The sequence below is a fragment of the Mytilus galloprovincialis genome, chromosome 13, assembly GCF_965363235.1.
Source record: "Mytilus galloprovincialis chromosome 13, xbMytGall1.hap1.1, whole genome shotgun sequence".
In the NCBI taxonomy this organism is placed as follows: Eukaryota; Metazoa; Mollusca; class Bivalvia; order Mytilida; family Mytilidae; genus Mytilus; species Mytilus galloprovincialis.
This window is the reverse complement of record NC_134850.1, coordinates 32,086,499-32,105,434: the sequence shown is the minus strand read 5'-3', so window position 1 is coordinate 32,105,434 and position 18,936 is coordinate 32,086,499. Positions and strand designations below refer to the sequence as shown.

The following is an 18,936-nucleotide window of genomic DNA, read 5'->3' as shown; positions in this document are numbered from 1 at the left end:
ACCATGAAAGTATCATATTGACCATTTTACCAGTCAATAACCTGTAATCTCTCCCGTCAATTATAAAATATTCGTTATACGCAATGCAGTTTACATCCTACATATAAGGATTGATTAAAAAAACTTATTTACTAACAAATATCGATCCCCCGGATCAATTTAATAACAACTTTATGAGTTATGTTGTATTTGAATAGATAAGTAACAGTAACCCAGCCAAAGTTAACATCTTAAACTCGACATATTTGGCAAAATACCATGTTTAGTTAAAAATTGTCCAGTTTGCCTTTCTTGTATATATAGGTCTAAAGTATATTAAATTTATATTGAACTCCTCTTCAACAGGTACAGAAAACTTATTGTTTAATGTCATAAATAAAGTATTCTCCATTTACGTATTTTAATTAATTTAAAGTTATTCAATACATCCGTTTTGTTGTTCTAATAATGGGAATGTTGTTTAAATCACTGTTTACCTTCGTAGTAAATAAAATTATACCTTTCAAGACAGGTACAATCAAAACATATTTTCACAATAATTGACATTTTAAAGATTATGACGTGATTTAGTTTATTTTTCATCTTTTGACTAAAATCAAGAGTATTTTGAAGTAGAAACATACCTCGATGGGTAATAATCCAGCCAAGAGAGAGCCCCGTATTTTTCAAGGGGAAAAGAATCTCAACAAAGTGACAGCAACCACAGAAGCTGAGTTAGAATCGGAAAGTTTCGTCAATGATAAGGTTTGTTTTATACAATTTACTATATATTATGTACTAAAATTCATAGAGAACGTGTCCCTCTTCAAATGAATTTAAATGTAGTCTTCACTATTAAAATAAGAAAATTTTAATCGTTACACGTTTTATGTTTGTATTCTTAAAATATAGAGACGATGTATGGTTGCCAATGAGAGAAATATCCACCAAAGTTCAAATAAAGTGGATGTAAGCAATTATAGGCAAACATATGGCCTTCAACAATGAGAAAAACCCACACCGTAGTCGGCTAAAAAAGGTCCCGACATGAAAATGTGAAACAGTTCAATTCAGAATACTCATGGCATAATTTATAACAAAACAGTTAACGCAAAACAAACATGACAGACACGAACCATCGACAACCACTTCACTACAGGCTCCTGACTTGGAACAGACACATTTGCTGTCAATTTTATATTTTATTCAAATCTTCTATTTTCCTTTCAGTCCTATAATTTTATTACCTTGGTCGTAAAATGAAGAAAATGCCAACTTACTGTAATATGATGATTACCTATTTAATTAAATGAATTACAGAATAAAAAGATTTGCATTTTAATTTTGGATTGTAAATTTGAAATGGAACGGGGTAGGTTAAAATTCTTACATAAAATTCAGTATAAAGATACTTTTCAATTTAAAGTGGTAACAACTGTTATTTGTGTAAAAAGGAGTACATTTGAGTAGACGATGCTTCGTTGGTATAGTAATTCAAAATATCTCCGACACTGTCATTTACAGTTTTAATTTAAATCTTCACTAAAATACAACGTATTAAAACTATGTACTTAGAGGTGTCGATCACGTTAAGTGATGTTTTTAACTTAAATCAATGTATTATTAACGCTTGAGTAATGAATTTGGAAATAAATAAACATCAAGGCTAAAAGGTATGGCAACAACAACAACAAACAAAACGTACTTAATAAAATATAAGACAGAAATAGACGCAATTTGCCTTTAAAAGTAGAGTCATTGATAATAACGTCAGACCAAATAAGATGAGAACAATCTATCAGATCAGATTAGGAAAAAAACGACAATAAAAATAGTATCAGAAAAACAAGTTGGATATTACTACAGTTTATAATCTCGATATATCTAAATGTAGTGATATATGTATAATAAGTCAATGGCACACAACTTTAGCACCTTTGCGTGTGAGTTCTGAAACAAATGTTTTTTAACAAAAATGGACAAACTGATATTGTGGACGCTTTCTTTGCAAACTGAAAGCTTGTTGTGTCATGAAATATCACACGACGTACTTGACACTATCAAAAGAAAAAAAATGTTATGTTCTCTCTCTTTCATGTATCCTCTTTTTAAATACGTACATCAATGTCTTCAACCTAACATTGGATGTATGTTTCATTATGAAAACGTAATTTTGATTGGCTAAAATAAATCATGTTCTATTGATCACAGCTTATAAATATAGTTTTAATTATCAAATGATTCTTTTAGCAGTTTCATAGGGTTGTAAAAGCGTTGACCTTGCGCTCATTGTTAGAATGAAGCGCTTCCGCACTTCATACAAAATGTACTTCGGTCAACGCTTTTTCACTCCAATGAATTTACAATAAGAACCATTCAATTCTTCAATAACTGCCCTTTGTTGCTATTTTGAAGTGATATAAAAATGGAACATTATCGTGCTTACAAAATAAGAACTCGTATAGAAATAGTGCCACGATATATACACTTTTAGAAGCAATAAAACAACTATTTCCGGGGCCAAACGGTGGCCTATGAAACAGCAAAATCTGATATACCCTCATTTTAATGTTGCAGTTCAAATATCCTCAACCTTTATACCATGCTTTGTTATGTATTTATGTGCTTTGACTGATTTTAAAGTGGTGGCAGTTAAATTGCAATGTGGGCTGGGTGCCACCTGCTATTACTTGCAATGATAGATCTAGTTTTTAATTTGTTATCGATCTAAACATGTTTGGAATATTTTTCATTGGAGTTAGGATACCAACAATCAATCAATCACTATATTCTGTGTGAGGTTTATAACATTCATGCTACTACATGTATGTCTTATAAATATAAGGCAGACATATGAGTTCTTATTTCTTTAAAACTTGTTATACATAAAAGGAAGGCCTGTCACCAATGCCACGTCTAACTTGATTAGTCAGTCATCTGTATCTCTTACTTTGACGCTGTTTTCGGAAATATCGAACTGCGAAATGATTGCATTTTTTTGCAGGCCAAAATTACAACACTACAAATGTTTTCAAAATGATACTGATGAACCGTCTTTAATGGGTATGGGCTGTATGGCTTTGTTCATTGTTGAAGGCCTTGTGGTGACCTATAGTTGTTAATTTCTGTGTCATTCTGATCTTTTGTGGAGAGTTGTGTCATAGGCAATTATACCACATCTTTTTTTTTTTATATTTAAAGTGTTTCTGACATCGGACTCAAGCTTCTTTCAAACTTAGTTTTACTGTGCGTATTGCTTGTGTGTTTTCTTTATTCTACATTGGTTTGAGGTATAAGGGGAAGGTTGAAATCTCACAAAAAATGTTTAACCCCGACGAATTCACTTTGTTCATTAAAATATTTTACTTCAGCATGGAGTGCAGGGGCATCACTTTGTCTAGTTTAAATGCATTTCAACATGTACATTGGATGTGCATACTTGGAAAGTTATTTCTTATGTTGGTGAATATCAACGAATCACAAAACGAAAATAAAAATAGAAATGTACAAAAACTTTTAACACCATATTTTTTTATTCCACCTAGGTCAAAATCCTTCCATCTCAAGATTTTTCCTTTGAACCAAATCCCATAACAACAAACCAAGTTCAACGAAGACAAGCAAAGCGAAATGTGGTTAAAAGAGTCTTGTACCGGAATGCTCTATGCGAACAGTACGTCATTGCAGCCAACCATAACGGTCTGAACACTGATTTGATAGACCTTATCGAGAAGAACGCATCGAAGGTAACATAAACTGTTCACATAATTCATGCATCATTATTTTGTTTTTGTGTCATTCGATAGATGAATGAAAGTGAATGATTATTAACAGTGCATCAGCAACGATCTAACACACCATTGTACCTTTCAGAAATGTGAACTATTCAGTAGATTTAAATTTGCATACATTGCTTTTTATGCGTGATATGATAATAAGAATGTACAATAGTATGATATCCTGAAATTATGACAACTATCCACCAGAGATCAAATTATATAGATGACCCAGTAAGGCCTTCAACAATGAGAAAATCCCATGCCGCATAGAAAATGAAAATGTAAAATAATTCAAACGAGGAACCTAACTGTCTTATGTATGTACAAAAAGAATAAGCAAAAGCAAATGTGATACACTGCGACAAAAATCACCATTGAAATATAGGTACATAAATTGGGACACGCACATGTAGAATGTAATAATGCTTTCATACGTGCAGAAAACGTTGTGCAAAATATAATTTTGTCAATTTAAAAATACAAAGAATTGCAATATTACTAGTATCTCATATCTCAGCTTGTAGGTAAGATTGACAAGGGTGCAGAACAAGATATTGGCGATTTTGATTTAAAATAATTTCAGGTACCACGGGTAGCACTGAGCAGTTTTAGAGAGCTGAGAGATTATCTAAAAGAACCGATACCCAACCACCCTGACAGTGACATTCTGCTGATCAGGTCCTTTATTATTTGGTTGTCAGATGCATTGGCTCATGATACAGTTGAGGATTTAGAGCCTCCATCTTCTCCTCTGTCATACAGATCTGGTGAAGGACAAGGCAGAACCCCGGATGTATTAATTAGACTGTTACGGCAACATAAAACTACATTTACCACAATATTTATTTTATTATGCTGGTATGTTAAAATAACATATTTATTATTTATAGATTTTACTTGATTCGAATGGTTTAAGATATATATGACAATTAAAACAACGGTAGTAGTTTTTTTTATATCAAAATTGAAATTCGGTGCTAATAAAATTCGAACAAAAACATTCAAACAACACAGTACAAATCCTAATACCCTGTTTGTATGATCTGACCGATTTAAAAAAACATTAAGGATTTTATCCTTTTTTATCTGAATATTTGTAAAAATCCACAAAAGATCATCATGTGCATATTTCGTGCATTCAAATTTTACTGGCAAAATATTAAAGTCAGGTATTTAACCCAACAAACGTAAATAATTCTTTGATGCGTTTCATCTGGTAAACATTTCTGAAAGTTTCTGATACTGAAGTATCGGACCTGTCTCACATACACATTTATATGTTTTAAATGGTTTCCTTTTTAGGTTTTTAGTTGATTTTTTTTCTGGTGAAAGATAAGTTACCATTAACTATGCTTTTACATCTTATGACCAGTATTTTTGTTGACTGTTTTTTTTGTCTTTTTGTTCGATTTTTGTGATTGCCTTGTTAGCTGATCATCGACGTATATGTCAGTTGATCGAATATTCAATTGGTATATATCGTTACGGTTTCTCTTTTAATGCTTCAGTTATTTCGGTTTTTCTGTGAAATACATTCCCTATAACATTAATCAAGCAATGTTACCTATTTCATTGGTAGAAAAGAGAAAAAAAGATTCAATTATTTTTTACATTTATTCTTAAATCTCTTGTAAGTTTTTTTCGGTATGTAAGGCGTGTAATTACGTCATCATTGTGTGAATGAAATTAATAATAATCGTAATTTCAAGCTGTAAATAAAAAAATAAAAGAAAAACATTTCGTCTTCCTTGCTTAGTCCGTATCATTTTTCAGGGCTACTGGTATTAAATGTGACAAGATAAGTGGTGTCTGCAGGAGTGATGATGGAAGCACATTACTTCCATGCGCATGGGTAGCAGTTTTAATTAAAGACACGTGGCAGCTTGTTCATCCATATCGCATATGTCGAACACTATCAGGGAATATATCAAAAGACATGGTCAAATCTTATACTGAAGTCCATTCAGATACGAATGAGATTCTAAAGAAAACATTCTTAGATCATTATGTATTGTCAAATCCAGAACATTTTATTCACGAATGCTTTCCTGATGATGAAAAATGGCAATTACTTCTTGAACCAATAACAAAAGAACAATTCTTAGACCAAGACATGTTCTTTCCTCCTTGGTGGAGAACGGGTCTAAAACTTACTACTCATTTGAGCCACCGAATAACCTGTGACGATGGTAGAATTACACTTGGTTTCATGGGAACATACGAATCCGTATATGAATTGGTACTTTGGTATAATTTAGAATTAGTTGAAACAGACTTAGATATAAAAATTGAAAATGATAATTTCTTACAAAAGTTTGTTTATCTTATCAGAAACGAATCAACCTGGACATGTGATGTACTGTTTCCTTATACTGGTACCTACAAACTTGTATTTTATGCCGGTAAATATGGTGAACCTCTTCTAAAAATACTCGCAGTTGATATCGATTGCAAGGTGTGTCATCCCGAACCCATGCCACTTCCTATTAACACTGGTGCTATTGGGCTGGGGCCTGGTCCTTTCATGTACTTCTCTGGGCTATCTCATCCGTCATACAGATCTGGAATACTGCAAATCGATTTGAGCAGACATTTCCAGATAAAATTTCGGATAGATAATAGAATGTCTGAACTGATTTCCATAAAAGCAAATGTGTTGTCTTCAGAAGCAACATCAAACCATTCGGAGGATTACGAAGTGATCAATGAACTAACCCAGTGTTGTTTAATACGAAGAAGAACATACAAAGAAGTAGTGATTGACGTTTTCCCACCAGAATCACCAGGACAATACATTTTGCAGATTTGCACTGAAACAAATGGATATTTAGAATCTGAGACAAAAACAGCCTGTTACTATCTGTTGATCTACGACGAACTTCCTTTGCAAGAATCGCACGAGGTATATATACTCTTAACTGATGAAGATACTTTCAAAGCATAAAATGTAATTGCCTTTTGCATTAAATTCTAACACAAAACCATGAAAATCATTTTTTTTCTTGAATAAATACATTTCTTTGGACCGTACTGCATACAACACATTATTGTTGTTGAAGTGTGTTCTCTATTGTTTCTTGTTTTGCAATTTTGCTTCGGATATTGCTTTTACTACTTCCTCTATTTTTCTCTAGAAACCGTCGACCAAATAAAGAAATTTAACATTCAATTCTTGCCAAGGGTTAAAGTAGGATAAAAAAGAATATAGAACTCAACATTCAAATCACAGATTCAGGTAATATCGATACAATGAATTCAATAGATGCTTTGATCTAATATAAATATATGTTTTTTTATAATTGTAGAACTGTGGTATCAGAGCTGCTCGAAAGATGTTAAATGCTTCAATAGAAGGCAAGAACGTCAACGAAATATTATTCCGTATTCAGGACTGTGCTAGCAAGAAAATAACAGAGGTCGACCTAGATGTTCAAAGAGCTAGAGGAAAAGCTGCAATTCTCAACATTAAACAAAGTAATGGAAGTTTTTTTAAATTTGATTTGTGTACTTCAAATAAGCTACACAAACACATTCTTAATAGCAATGTAAGGCAACAAATCTTATTGCTTTTAGAATAATCATTCAGTCGGTCAACCAAGGATAACTTTGAATTTGCTATTTGATAAGGGACTTTCCGATATTAATTTTCCTTGGATTTAGGTATTTTTGTTATCTTCCCGTTTTTACGTTTTTTTTCTTTTTATCACGGTAACTGCAATACAATGCTATCCAAAATAAAGGTACCAAAATTAATTTGATGCCTTTTGTGAACATTTAGAACTCTATTTATTTCTAATCTGAGGTGCTTGAAACTAACCTATGTATATTGAATAATACATAACGTCGAATAACCCTAAACCAAAAATTCAACACTGACATAAAAGAGGACACATATTAATCCAGTTTTAAAAAGAATTTACTCTAACTTCCTCTGCTAATTCAATTGTATATTTATTTAGAAAAACTACACAGAGGTCGAAAAGTGGCTGTTGATCCACGGCTGCATCATTCAAACATAGTAAGACAGTCGGAATATGAAGCAAGACTACATAGACTTATAAATCTTCTTGAAAGACTGATCTATTATCTACAGCATGGTGATAGCTCAGAAACATGGGCAACTGTGAGCAGACCACAATCAGTAAACAAAGTAACAGTCGAAAAAACTAATGCAGTTAATCAAACAGTATATCTGCTGCTCACATTGTTCAGCAAGTCAGATGAGAAGGAAAAGGTATGTATACATGTGTTTCTTTTATTCATCAACAAAACACAATCACGAAATACAAAATATTGCTTTTAATTAGTAAGTGATGGAATTTGTTCTAATTATTTTTCAGTTGATTAGATATTTTGTTGATTTAATGTAACTACAACATGTTTTGCTAGTCTCGAGTTTAGGACTTAAATATTCGTAAACTTAAGTTTGCTGAAATCATTTAATTTTGCCCAGAGGTACATTAATCATGCTTACACCCAACTGTCATATAGGATATGAACTAAAGCATATTTTTCATTAAGTCCATGCGACAGAAAAGCAAACTGGAAATTCCCCCCAACAAATTACATAAAGTCAATATAAATGAGAACTAAATAGTGTCCTAGATAAACAAATTAATCTCCATCATTAACAGCGAAAAATATGAAAAAGGATTAATCAATTAAAAGAAAAACTGATTGAAAAATACAGTTGCAAATACACAATGCCGACTAACAATGTATCAAACAAAGCATAAATAAACCCGAAGATAGTGGTTTCAAAGTAAACTCACTCTGCTGGCATCAACCTCATGGTGTATAATAATTCAATTTCGGCTAAAATCCTTCATTAAGGATGTTCGTTGCTCAGTTTCAACATAAATAACTTTTCATAAAACTAGTATGTATTGATAGGGAATAAATTTAGAAATAAAAAAAAATAAAAAAAAATATAGGGATCAATGTGCTTCTTTTCGTGATATTAGCCATTGGATATTTGGAGGGAAAATGGTCTCTCTTGATTTTTCATAGCTTTATCATTGACCAGTTAAAGTTCTCAAATACAATTAAAAAAATAGAATTTGATAGACCTTTACAAATGACTTATAATTATACATGTAAAAGATTTATAAAAAGAAAATTGGGGTTCATGGGGACATTTTTTGAAGGCATTCAAATGGATAAAACCAGAGGATTCCGAAAATCTGACAGAAATTCCAAAACATGACAAGCAGACATCCTAAAATATATGTCAAACGGGAAATTATCAAAACGACAAAAAGATAGACTGAAGAGTATTATCCTCTGGCTTGATACCTGTGCTATATTGACAAGATTGGAAAAAAGAAAGAAAATTTTCATATACCCAAAACTTACAAATAAGAAACAAAACTTATGCAAGTGTTTATTTTGATTTGTTCTATTAAAAAAGATTTCGTACTAAAACTAATATACGGTCTTAGATATTTGCACATCAAACCTTCTGAAAAACCAATACTTGGTTAGACGTATTCTTAGCCTACAGAGCGAAACGGAAAAGCTGGCAATTTGATACACAGTCTAACAAATATGTACATGCGATTGATAGATGAAGCATATTAAAGAATCAAACGTAATAAAACTGTTGTAGACGAAACGCGCGTCTGGCGTAAATACAAAATTTAATCTTAGTATCTATGATGAGTTTATATACATTGAACTGTCTTTAGGTTAAAGCAGGGACGAACTTCAGTTGACACAGCTTGTACTTAAAACAAACTGTTTTGTTGTGTTCTAGCTTTTTTTCAAAAAACATTTCAGGATACTGTTTGGTTGATTGAAGAACTCTCAAAAGAGCTGAAGCAGCACGGCTTTATTCTTTTACCAGAAGACATTAGACGAACAATGGATTTAATGGAAGATTTCACATTTAACCATCGAGTAAAGATTGCATCAGACATATTCAAATGCGTAAGTCGAAAGTAATCAAATTAGAAGTAGTTAATGTTTGTGCTGAATATTTTTACCATGCCTTGTACAGAGATTAGAAATTTTGATGTGATTTCGACCAAAGGACAAAGCACACGCACGGTTGGATAACAGATTTATCTATCATGAAATGAAGCTAGCTTTATCCTTTAACATCGTGCTTTGTTGCCATTTCACTGATTAATTCAACGTTTGGTGATTAGTTTGATCTCATGTGGATAATTGAGTACTGCCGAAATGCGTTTAGTCGACATACGACTCATCAGTGGCGTGCGAAAAAAGACAGAAGTTATAGAGTTTAAAAAACAAAACAAAAATCGAAAAAATTTGCGAAAAACTGCTAAGCCAATATTTTGGGTTAGAATGACCTTAGTTGTCGAAAAATTTACCTGTTTTATATACAGAAAATGTATAGAGAATGTACATATTATGATTAATATTTCAATTCAACACATACTGAGATGGTGTTATACCTTTAAGCTCAGTGACGTATCAAGCACCCGCAAAGGCATCAGTCCAGTTTTTAAAATGCTTCAACGATTCAATGCTTACAATAATTTGTATGCAAGCGAGCAATACATCTACAGAAGACTCATTAATGATGCACGAATCAAAACAGCTGGAAGACAAATTCATATAATTAGGAGAGAGTATATGTTCGTTATCTATCAATAGTTTTTTTCTTTAACTATATATATCATCTCAACCAATCACAAATATATTTTAACTTTATATTTCTTTTATTTTTGCAATTTTAAGGTTAGATGTAAAAGTTTTATGTGTAAGATTCGTAATTACCTTCATTGAAAACGTTTTTGCTCTAACGTTATTAAGGATGTGCGAAAGATACCAGAGGGACATTTAAACTGCATAAGTCGAAATTAAACTGTTGATGTGTATGTTATTTGTTTATCGTTTATTTTTTGTATGTACAAAAAGGCCGCTAGTTATTCGTTTGAATTGTTTTACATTTTTCATTTCGTGCCTTTTTATAGCTGACTATACGATATGAGCTCTGCTCATTGTTGAAGGCCGTACGGTGACCTATAAAAAACTGTGTCAATTGGTCTCCTGCGGAGAGTTGTCTCATTGGCATTCATACCATATCTTCTATTTTATGTTGACAACGCCATGGCTAAACATTTTCATTTTAGAGAATGTGTGATAAAATGATTTGTTTATTACAGGTTAACGAGATAGTAACATTGCTGATAAGTGAATGGAATGCGTTAGAAAGATAGACATATTCAAAGAGGCAACAGTATGACTGAACTGCAACGATTTTATATTTCTAATATGTAGCTTAATATCTACATTAAACCTAATATGTTATCTCCAACAATCCTTTGCCTTTCGTTATCTTCGAAACAATTTCAAAGTCCTTTCTCGAAAAAAAAAATCCTCAAATTTATACGGGCGCCGTCACAAGATTGTAAATCCTTATAAAAATCTGTATCACAGATATCCTGGTAAATGTTGCAATTAACATTACTACAATCCCATCCTGTTCTTTAATACTGATGTCATCGCACGAGACTTGTTAACAATCTTTACGGTTGATACATGCATATGTGGAGCAGAACCTGCTTACACTTCCGATGCATCTGCATCTCCGCTAGCATTTATTTTAAGTGGTTCGCGTTGCTCTTGCTTTTTTTTTTTGTAGATAAGGGGGAATTCAATCTGGTTTTATAGCTAGTGAAACATCTTACTTGTATAATAAAACACATTGTGTCAGATCATATTTTGGTGTCTTCTGATTTTATTGAGTTTAATGAAACTGCTACGTATAAATTACGTACACCACACTTAATGCTTAGTATACTTCATTTAGATTTAAACAAATACATATGAGTAAAACATTCAGATGAAAGTAGTTAACCAATCTCAATATCAAAACTGAAAATTGTTTAATAAAGATTGAGCAAAATCTATAACCGATGTGCACCTGAAGGGTAAGTAGTTACTCTTCTTTTTATGACACAAAGCTACATTCATGGCCATATATTATACTATTTTAGTTCTGACTAAATCTATAAAAAAAAATGCCTCTATGAAGTCCTATTACTACAGAATGACATTTGAGATTATTGTCAAACTCGAGATAGACTTTCTGATTGCAAGTCTCAACATTATGTTTCGATTTTATTTTATTTCCCAAACGAATCGGCAGTGGTTATCCATACATCTTGTTGAAAGGTGAAGGTAAATGATTTTGCATTTATTCACCAGAATGGTCTCGATACCCGGATACAGACACATACACAAAAAGTAAAATAAAAATAAAAAACACCGAGGAAAATTCAAAACATAAGTCCTTCATCAATTGGCAAAATCAAAAGATAAATCACATCAAACGAATGGACAAGAACTGTCATATTCTTGACTTGGTACAGGCATTTATAATGAAGAGAATGGTAGATTAAAACTGGTTTTATAGACAATCGCATCAAATTCAATTATATTGACAACGATTTGTGAACAACTACAGTCATAATACAGTTTATGCAACAGAATGCCTTTTTAAGGGGCGTATCACCAGGGGTGCGTTTAGTATCTTATTTAGCTGCTTCGGAGGACTACGTAGATTTCGACTACTGAACCAATACGAATGACCGACAAATTACAATAATATGCAAAACGTTCGTCTCAGGTTTTGTAGTCCCACTATCCGAAAGGATATCGCGGACTTTAATCTACCTATCGTATGGTTACATATCTGTTGTCCGTTTTGCTTTCTGCTAAATATATCTAGATAGCCAAAATGGCGTCTACGTTAGTTGAATATTAAAGCCTCGGAGCAAATCGTTCAACGAATTTAGATATCTCAGACAAAGCGGTTATAGATATAGGAAGATGTGGTGTGATTGCCAATGGGACAACTCTCCATTCAAATAGCAATTTATAAAAGTAAACCATTATAGGTAAATGTACGGCTTCAACATGGAGCCTTGGCTCACACCGAATAACAAGCTATAAAGGGCCCCAAACTTACTAGTGTAAAACCATTCAAACGGGAAAACCAACGGCCTAAACTATATAAAAAAAGAGAAACGAGAGACAAGTATAAATTACACAAACAAACGACAACTACTGTACATCAGATTCCTGACTTAGGACAGGTGCAAACATTTGCAGCGGAATAAAACGTTTTAATGGTACAAAACCTTCTCCCTTTTCTGAAACAATAGTATAACATCACAACATAGAAAAAACACACGATAAATATCAATCGGAGGGCTTAACTCAATCAAAAAACGTAAATAAACACACTATATATATCTGCAACAATATTGAACGTAACCCAGTCCATTAGAAAGCACATTTATGTTCACATAACATATCATTGATATATTCCTTTTCTTTTTATTTCATCTAGATTTGTTGAACCCCTAGGCAACGAAAAGCTCGGACCTAATTTATAAAAAAAACAGTTTACAAAAAACGAATATCAAGAATATGACAGACATAAAACAACGACAACCAATGAAAACAAAAATAGCAGGAAAATAAAGATAGTGTCGTGATTAAATATGGGTGTGCGTAAGCAAACCTACCACTAACCTTGACACTGGTGTAACAGCATAACATACACATATATTTTAAATTGGTGTAACTCAAAAGATCGGTACGAGACACAAAGACAACTTACATAAAATAAACACAAAACAACGATATAAGTGTACACACAGTTACTGATTGCTTATTTAAAGATAATTACATGTACAACTAAATACAATTCCCGTTCAGTTTAAGAAGCGTGTTAAATTACAATCTTGACAGCGTTTTTGTGTAAAAAGTAAATATAATTACCGACTTTCATCAACTTGTCTTTTTTAATAGCACATTCATTTTAGAGCGTGTTTAATTATAATCTTTACAGCGTTCTTTTGTAAAAAGAAACTAGTTTATATATTCATTGACTTTCATGAACTTGCCTTTTCCGATGGCACTATCATATTCAGTTTTAGAAGCGTACCAAATTACAATCTTGACAGTGTTCTTGAATAAGAAGAAAATATAACAGCCAGGAGAGACTGGTAACCGGGGCATTAGGCTTGGCAAGTCAAAGTGCATCTCCTGTGAAGGGGAACCCATTTTACACGCTATGGAATGATATATACTAAGACACCCTCGGGGCTGTGCGAGAGCGAGGGAGGATGAACAGCCCATAGGACAGGATCAGGAAACGACTATGGAACCGACAAGGACAACGAACCAGAACAACGGATGTAAATGTTTTTTGTGGTAAAGTCTGTAAGAATTCTAGAGGTTTGAAGATCCATCAAAGCAGAATGAAATGTGTGCAACCCCATTCTGGCAATCAACGCACAGAGACATCTGGTCAGACGGAGGAGGAGACCATCCAGGAAACAAACCACAGTGATGATAGCCTCCCTGTGACCCAGGGTGAGGATGAGCACGAGGAACAGCCTACAGAGGTAGAACAACTTGACGAGGCAGAAGAGATAGAGAGGATAGAACCAACAGTCCATAGAGAAGACGGGATAGAAACAACAGTCCGTAGAGAGACAGGATAGAGCCAACAACCAGTAGAGAAGAGAATGAGCCATGCAAAGAGAAGATCAAATGGCCAACGAATGCAGACAAAGCAGCTTGGAAAGCTCTTGACGAAGATTTGGAAAACATCTTAGAGGCAACATTAGCAGGCAGTGTAGACAGAAAGATAACAGCAATGACGTCCATTATTTACAGCGTAGGAAAGGACAGATTTGGAGTGGTACCACAAGGGAAACAACCAACAAAACAAGGCCATAGTAACCGGAGACAGAAGAAGATCAAGGAATTGAGAGGAGACTTGAGAAGGTTAAAGAAGAGATACAAAGTCGCCAATGAGAATGAAAGGTAACCATTACAGCAGTTAAGAAAGGAAACTAGGGAGAAACTTAAGACACTTACAAGAGTAGAAACTCATAGAAGAGATAGAAAGAAAAAGGCAAAGGAGAGAGCAACATTTACAGCAAACCCATTTCAGTATATGAAGCGATTATTTGGAGCGAGAGGATCTGGTAAACTGGAAAACTCGAGGGAAGAAGTGGAAGAACATCTCAGTAAGACCCACAGCGATGAGAGACGAGGAGAAGACCTGGAAGAATGTGAGAAATTGTTAACACCAGAGGAGCCAAAAGAACAGTTTGATGAGTCAGACCTGAAGTTCCAAGAAGTGCAGGACGTAGTGCGAAAGGCAAGAGCAGGGTCAGCTCCAGGACCAAATGGTATTTCATATAGGGTATATAAGAACTGTCCCAGACTGATCAGAAGGTTGTGGAAGCTATTAAAAGTAATTTGGAGAAGGAGAAAGATGACAGAGTCTTGGTACAAGGCAGAAAGATGTTTTATACCAAAAGAAGAGAACTCAAGGAAAGTTGAACAGTTAAGAACCATCTCCCTATCGAACATTGAGGGGAAGATATTCCTGACAGTTTTAGCAAGGAGAACGACGAGGTACCTGTTTGGCAACGAATATATAGACATCGCAGTCCAGAAAGGAGGCATGCCTGAAGTATCTGGTTGCATCGAACACACCAGCGTTATGATACAGATTTTAAGAGAAGCAAAGGAGAAGAAAAGTGACTTAGCAGTGTTTTGGCTAGATCTGGCTAATGCTTATTGGTCCATACCTCACAAACTAGTAGACCTGACATTGGAGAGGTATCATGTTCCACCAACTATCAGAACTATGCTGCGAGAGTATTTTGACAAGATTGAAATGAGGTTCACAGCTGGAGACTTCACCACAGCTTGGCAGAGACTTGAAGTTGGAATATTAACGGGGTGTACAGTATCAGTAGTCCTGTTTGCAGCAGCAATGAACTTAATTGTAAAATCAGTAGAAAAACCAAGTAGAGGACCATTATTGTCATCAGGGGTCAGGCAACCACCAGTAAGAGCTTTTATGGATGATATGACAGTGACAGCAAAAACAGTCATAGAGGGAAGATGGACTTTAGAGGAATTAGAAAGGATGATTAAGTGGGCCAGAATGAAGTTCAAATCAAGTAAATCTAGAAGTTTGATAGTGGGGAAAGGCAAAGTGCAAGATGAGACATTTGAGTTAGCAGGTGAAAAGATACCAACAGTTGGAGAGAAACCAGTGAAATGCCTAGGTAAAAAGTTTGATGCAACACTAGCAGATATGGTAAACATGGGTGAAGTTCAAGTGCAATTGGTAGAATGGCTGACGAAGATAGACAAAAGTGGGCTCCCAGGAAGATATAAGGCCTGGATATATCAACATGGGGTCTTACCAAGAATACTGTGGCTATTACTAGTTTACGAGTTCCCGTTGTCCAAAGTGGAGGCCTTAGAGAGAAAGATCAGTGCATGCCTAAGAAGATGGTTGGATGTGCCAAGAAGTTTCAGCAGCATTGGATTGTACAGTACAGGAACAAAGCTACAATTACCAATGAAGGCATTGACAGAAGAGTATAAAGTTACAAAGACAAGACAGGTTATGACGTTGAGAGACAGCAAAGATGCTTAAGTGAGAGGAGCCAAAGTAAAACTCAGGACAGGAAGAAAATGGAAAGCAGAGGAAGCAATTAAGGAAGCTGAGACCAGACTAAAGCACAGTGTCATCGTTGGTGTAACAGCAGTTGGTAGACAGGGATTTGGTATGACAACAAAACCAAGGTGGGATACAGCAAATGAGAAGGGACGGAGAGAACTGGTGCAACAGAAAATACGACAGATGGAAGAAGAGAGTAGGAATGTTAAGGCAGTAGAAATGGAACAACAGGGTAGTTGGTTGAATTGGCAAGGAGCTAGAAGCAGGACTTTGACCTAGAGCGAGATTTGGAGTATGGAGGATACAGATTGAGTTTTCTCCTAAGATCAGTGTATGATGTTTTACCAAGTCCATCAAACCTCTATACCTGGGGGTTGATAGAAGACCCAACATGCACCTTATGCAAAGACAAACCAGCATCTATACAGCATGTGTTGTCAGCATGTCCAGTCGCACTAAAAGATGGAAGATATACATGGAGGCATGACAGTGTATTGAAAACAATAGCAGCAAAGTTGGATACCACCAGGAGAAAGAAGAGAAAGATGCAGACGAACATCATGTTTGTAAATTTTGTGAGGGCTGGAGAAAAGAAAGACAACCAGGCAGAATGTTTAGGGATACTTGGAACAGCATCAGACTGGCAGATGACAGCAGACATACATCAACGCATGAGTTTCCCAGCAGAAATAGCAGCAACATCGCTAAGACCAGATATAGTCATTTGGTCACAGGGAACTAGGCAGGCGGTATTGCTGGAAATAACAGTCACATGGGAAGACAGAATAGAAGAAGCTTATGAAAGAAAGATGGCAAAATACCAGCAGCTAGTAGAGGATTGCAAACAGCGGGGATGGAGGACGTGGTGTATGGCAATAGAAGTCGGATGCAGGGGATTTGCAGGACAGTCAATGTGGCGGGCACTTAGGACTTTGTGAGTGGTAGGAACAGAGAGGAAGAAACTGATTACAGAAATGTGTAGAGAAGCAGAAGTGGCATCACCGTGGATTTGGAGGAAAAGAGACGAAGTGTGAAAAAGTGCAAAGTGATAGAACAATGAACAGTTATTGTGTAGATAATGGACAGATATAGATATACAGAACAGCATTCAGTTACAGAAGAACAGCAATGACATCAGCTGAGACATCGGAGCCGTGTAGGCCATCCAGTTCCAGGTTCAAATTGATCACCTGAGCCGGCGCACCTCTGGAGGTTGTTGTGGAATAGCGCCGAAACAGCCAAGGAAGGAGGACTCCACCTGATGATGGAATTGGATCAGCATTCCTTTGATGTTTACAAGGTAATAACTACTGACTTTTTTAATTATTTTTTTTCGATGGCACTATCACGTTCAGTTTAATAAGCTTGCTAAACTACTATCTTGACAGCGTTATCGTGTAAGAATAACATTTAGTGACTTACTCACCTGAACTTGCCTTTTTAATAGCACTATCTCAGGGTTCTTTTTTTAAAGACAACAGAGGGTTTGCCGTTAATTTTTTTTTCTTCATGTAAGCAGATGGAACTGTATCTACTGTGGAAATAAACTCATCATAGATACCAGTACTAAATTTTGTATATACGCCAGACGCGCGTTTCGTATACAAAAGACTCATCAGTGACGCTCGAATCCAAAAATTAGTTTAAATTTCTTTTTCTCACAATGTATAAACACTTCCATATTTGTTTTATTTAGATCTAGTCAGCCAATTTTGTCGGCAGTCGTGAATTGCATTTAGTTCTTTAATTAAAGATTTGAATTGATTTAATTTTTGATTTTCTAGTACATAGTTTCCCCGTATAAGTTAATGTGTTAGATTTATCAGGCATACTGTTAGGTATATACATTTGTATCTATCCGTCTAATAAAACTGTGTTTAAATTAAAATTGAAGAAAGCATTGCATATATTATATACTATTGTTGTGGATTCATGTACAATAATTGTACATTATCTTATCATTTAATGTATATTTTTGTTTATGTATTTAGTATTGAATTTATTCATGCAATAGTTTTCCAATAGCTGTTGAATAAATGAGATAATTGAAACAACTCTTTTATTAGATATACACATGTACGGCTAATGTCCTTTGTATTCTTTCACCAGCACGGCAATTAAATCTGGACATTATTTTATGTCGTCATTTTAAATATAAAAAAATCAATTTTGAACAAAAAAGTTTTGCATATCTCTAACATTCATTGAATAATTTGTGAAGGACATTCTAAACCAAAATCGAATTTAATATAAAAAAAATCATTCATCTTGATTGTTCTTTGTTGTTGTACAAAAACATGAAAATCTGTTATAGTTAACATCAATACCTTAGATATTTAAAAATGTAGAACGGAATGAGATTTTTACTCTCTCTATAAAATGTAAAAAAAAACACTTTTTGATCATTTGTTTACTTAGATTTTAAGCTGACAGATTCCACCAAGTTACAAATCTTCGATATTGACTACGAGTAAAAACATGGGACATACCTCGCACGATTATCAAAAGTTACGCTCTTCTGCTGATGTTTTACTTAAATATCTTAAAAACGGATAGACTGAATTAGCTGAAAATAATCAAATCAAATCATTCCAAAGACTTTACTTGGCTGAGCAATTTGTTTACTTGATTCAAAAAGTGTACAAGATTTTAGACCCTTATAATTTGCCATTCCAAACTTGCGTCATATTTTAAAGGACAAAC

General features: G+C 34.3%; 2 protein-coding genes across 2 annotated transcripts; both read left to right on the top strand.

Moving 5' to 3' along the window:
• Positions 1–524: 524 nt before the first annotated feature.
• LOC143056086 (lim and transglutaminase domain protein ltd-1-like) lies at positions 525–11,431 on the top strand. Its single transcript, XM_076229170.1, has 8 exons — positions 525–744; positions 3,525–3,725; positions 4,342–4,616; positions 5,532–6,660; positions 7,064–7,232; positions 7,718–7,992; positions 9,537–9,686; positions 10,892–11,431. The coding sequence occupies exons 1-8, from the start codon at positions 628–630 to the stop codon at positions 10,943–10,945; spliced, it is 2,370 nt and encodes a 789-aa protein (XP_076085285.1). The 5' UTR covers positions 525–627; the 3' UTR covers positions 10,946–11,431.
• A 2,568-nt stretch (positions 11,432–13,999) lies between these two features.
• Positions 14,000–18,230, top strand: LOC143057470 (uncharacterized). The gene is made up of 6 exons (XM_076230778.1): positions 14,000–14,194; positions 14,584–14,941; positions 15,509–15,839; positions 16,236–16,465; positions 16,675–17,063; positions 18,225–18,230. The coding sequence occupies exons 1-6, from the start codon at positions 14,000–14,002 to the stop codon at positions 18,228–18,230; spliced, it is 1,509 nt and encodes a 502-aa protein (XP_076086893.1).
• The last annotated feature ends 706 nt before the right edge of the window (positions 18,231–18,936 follow it).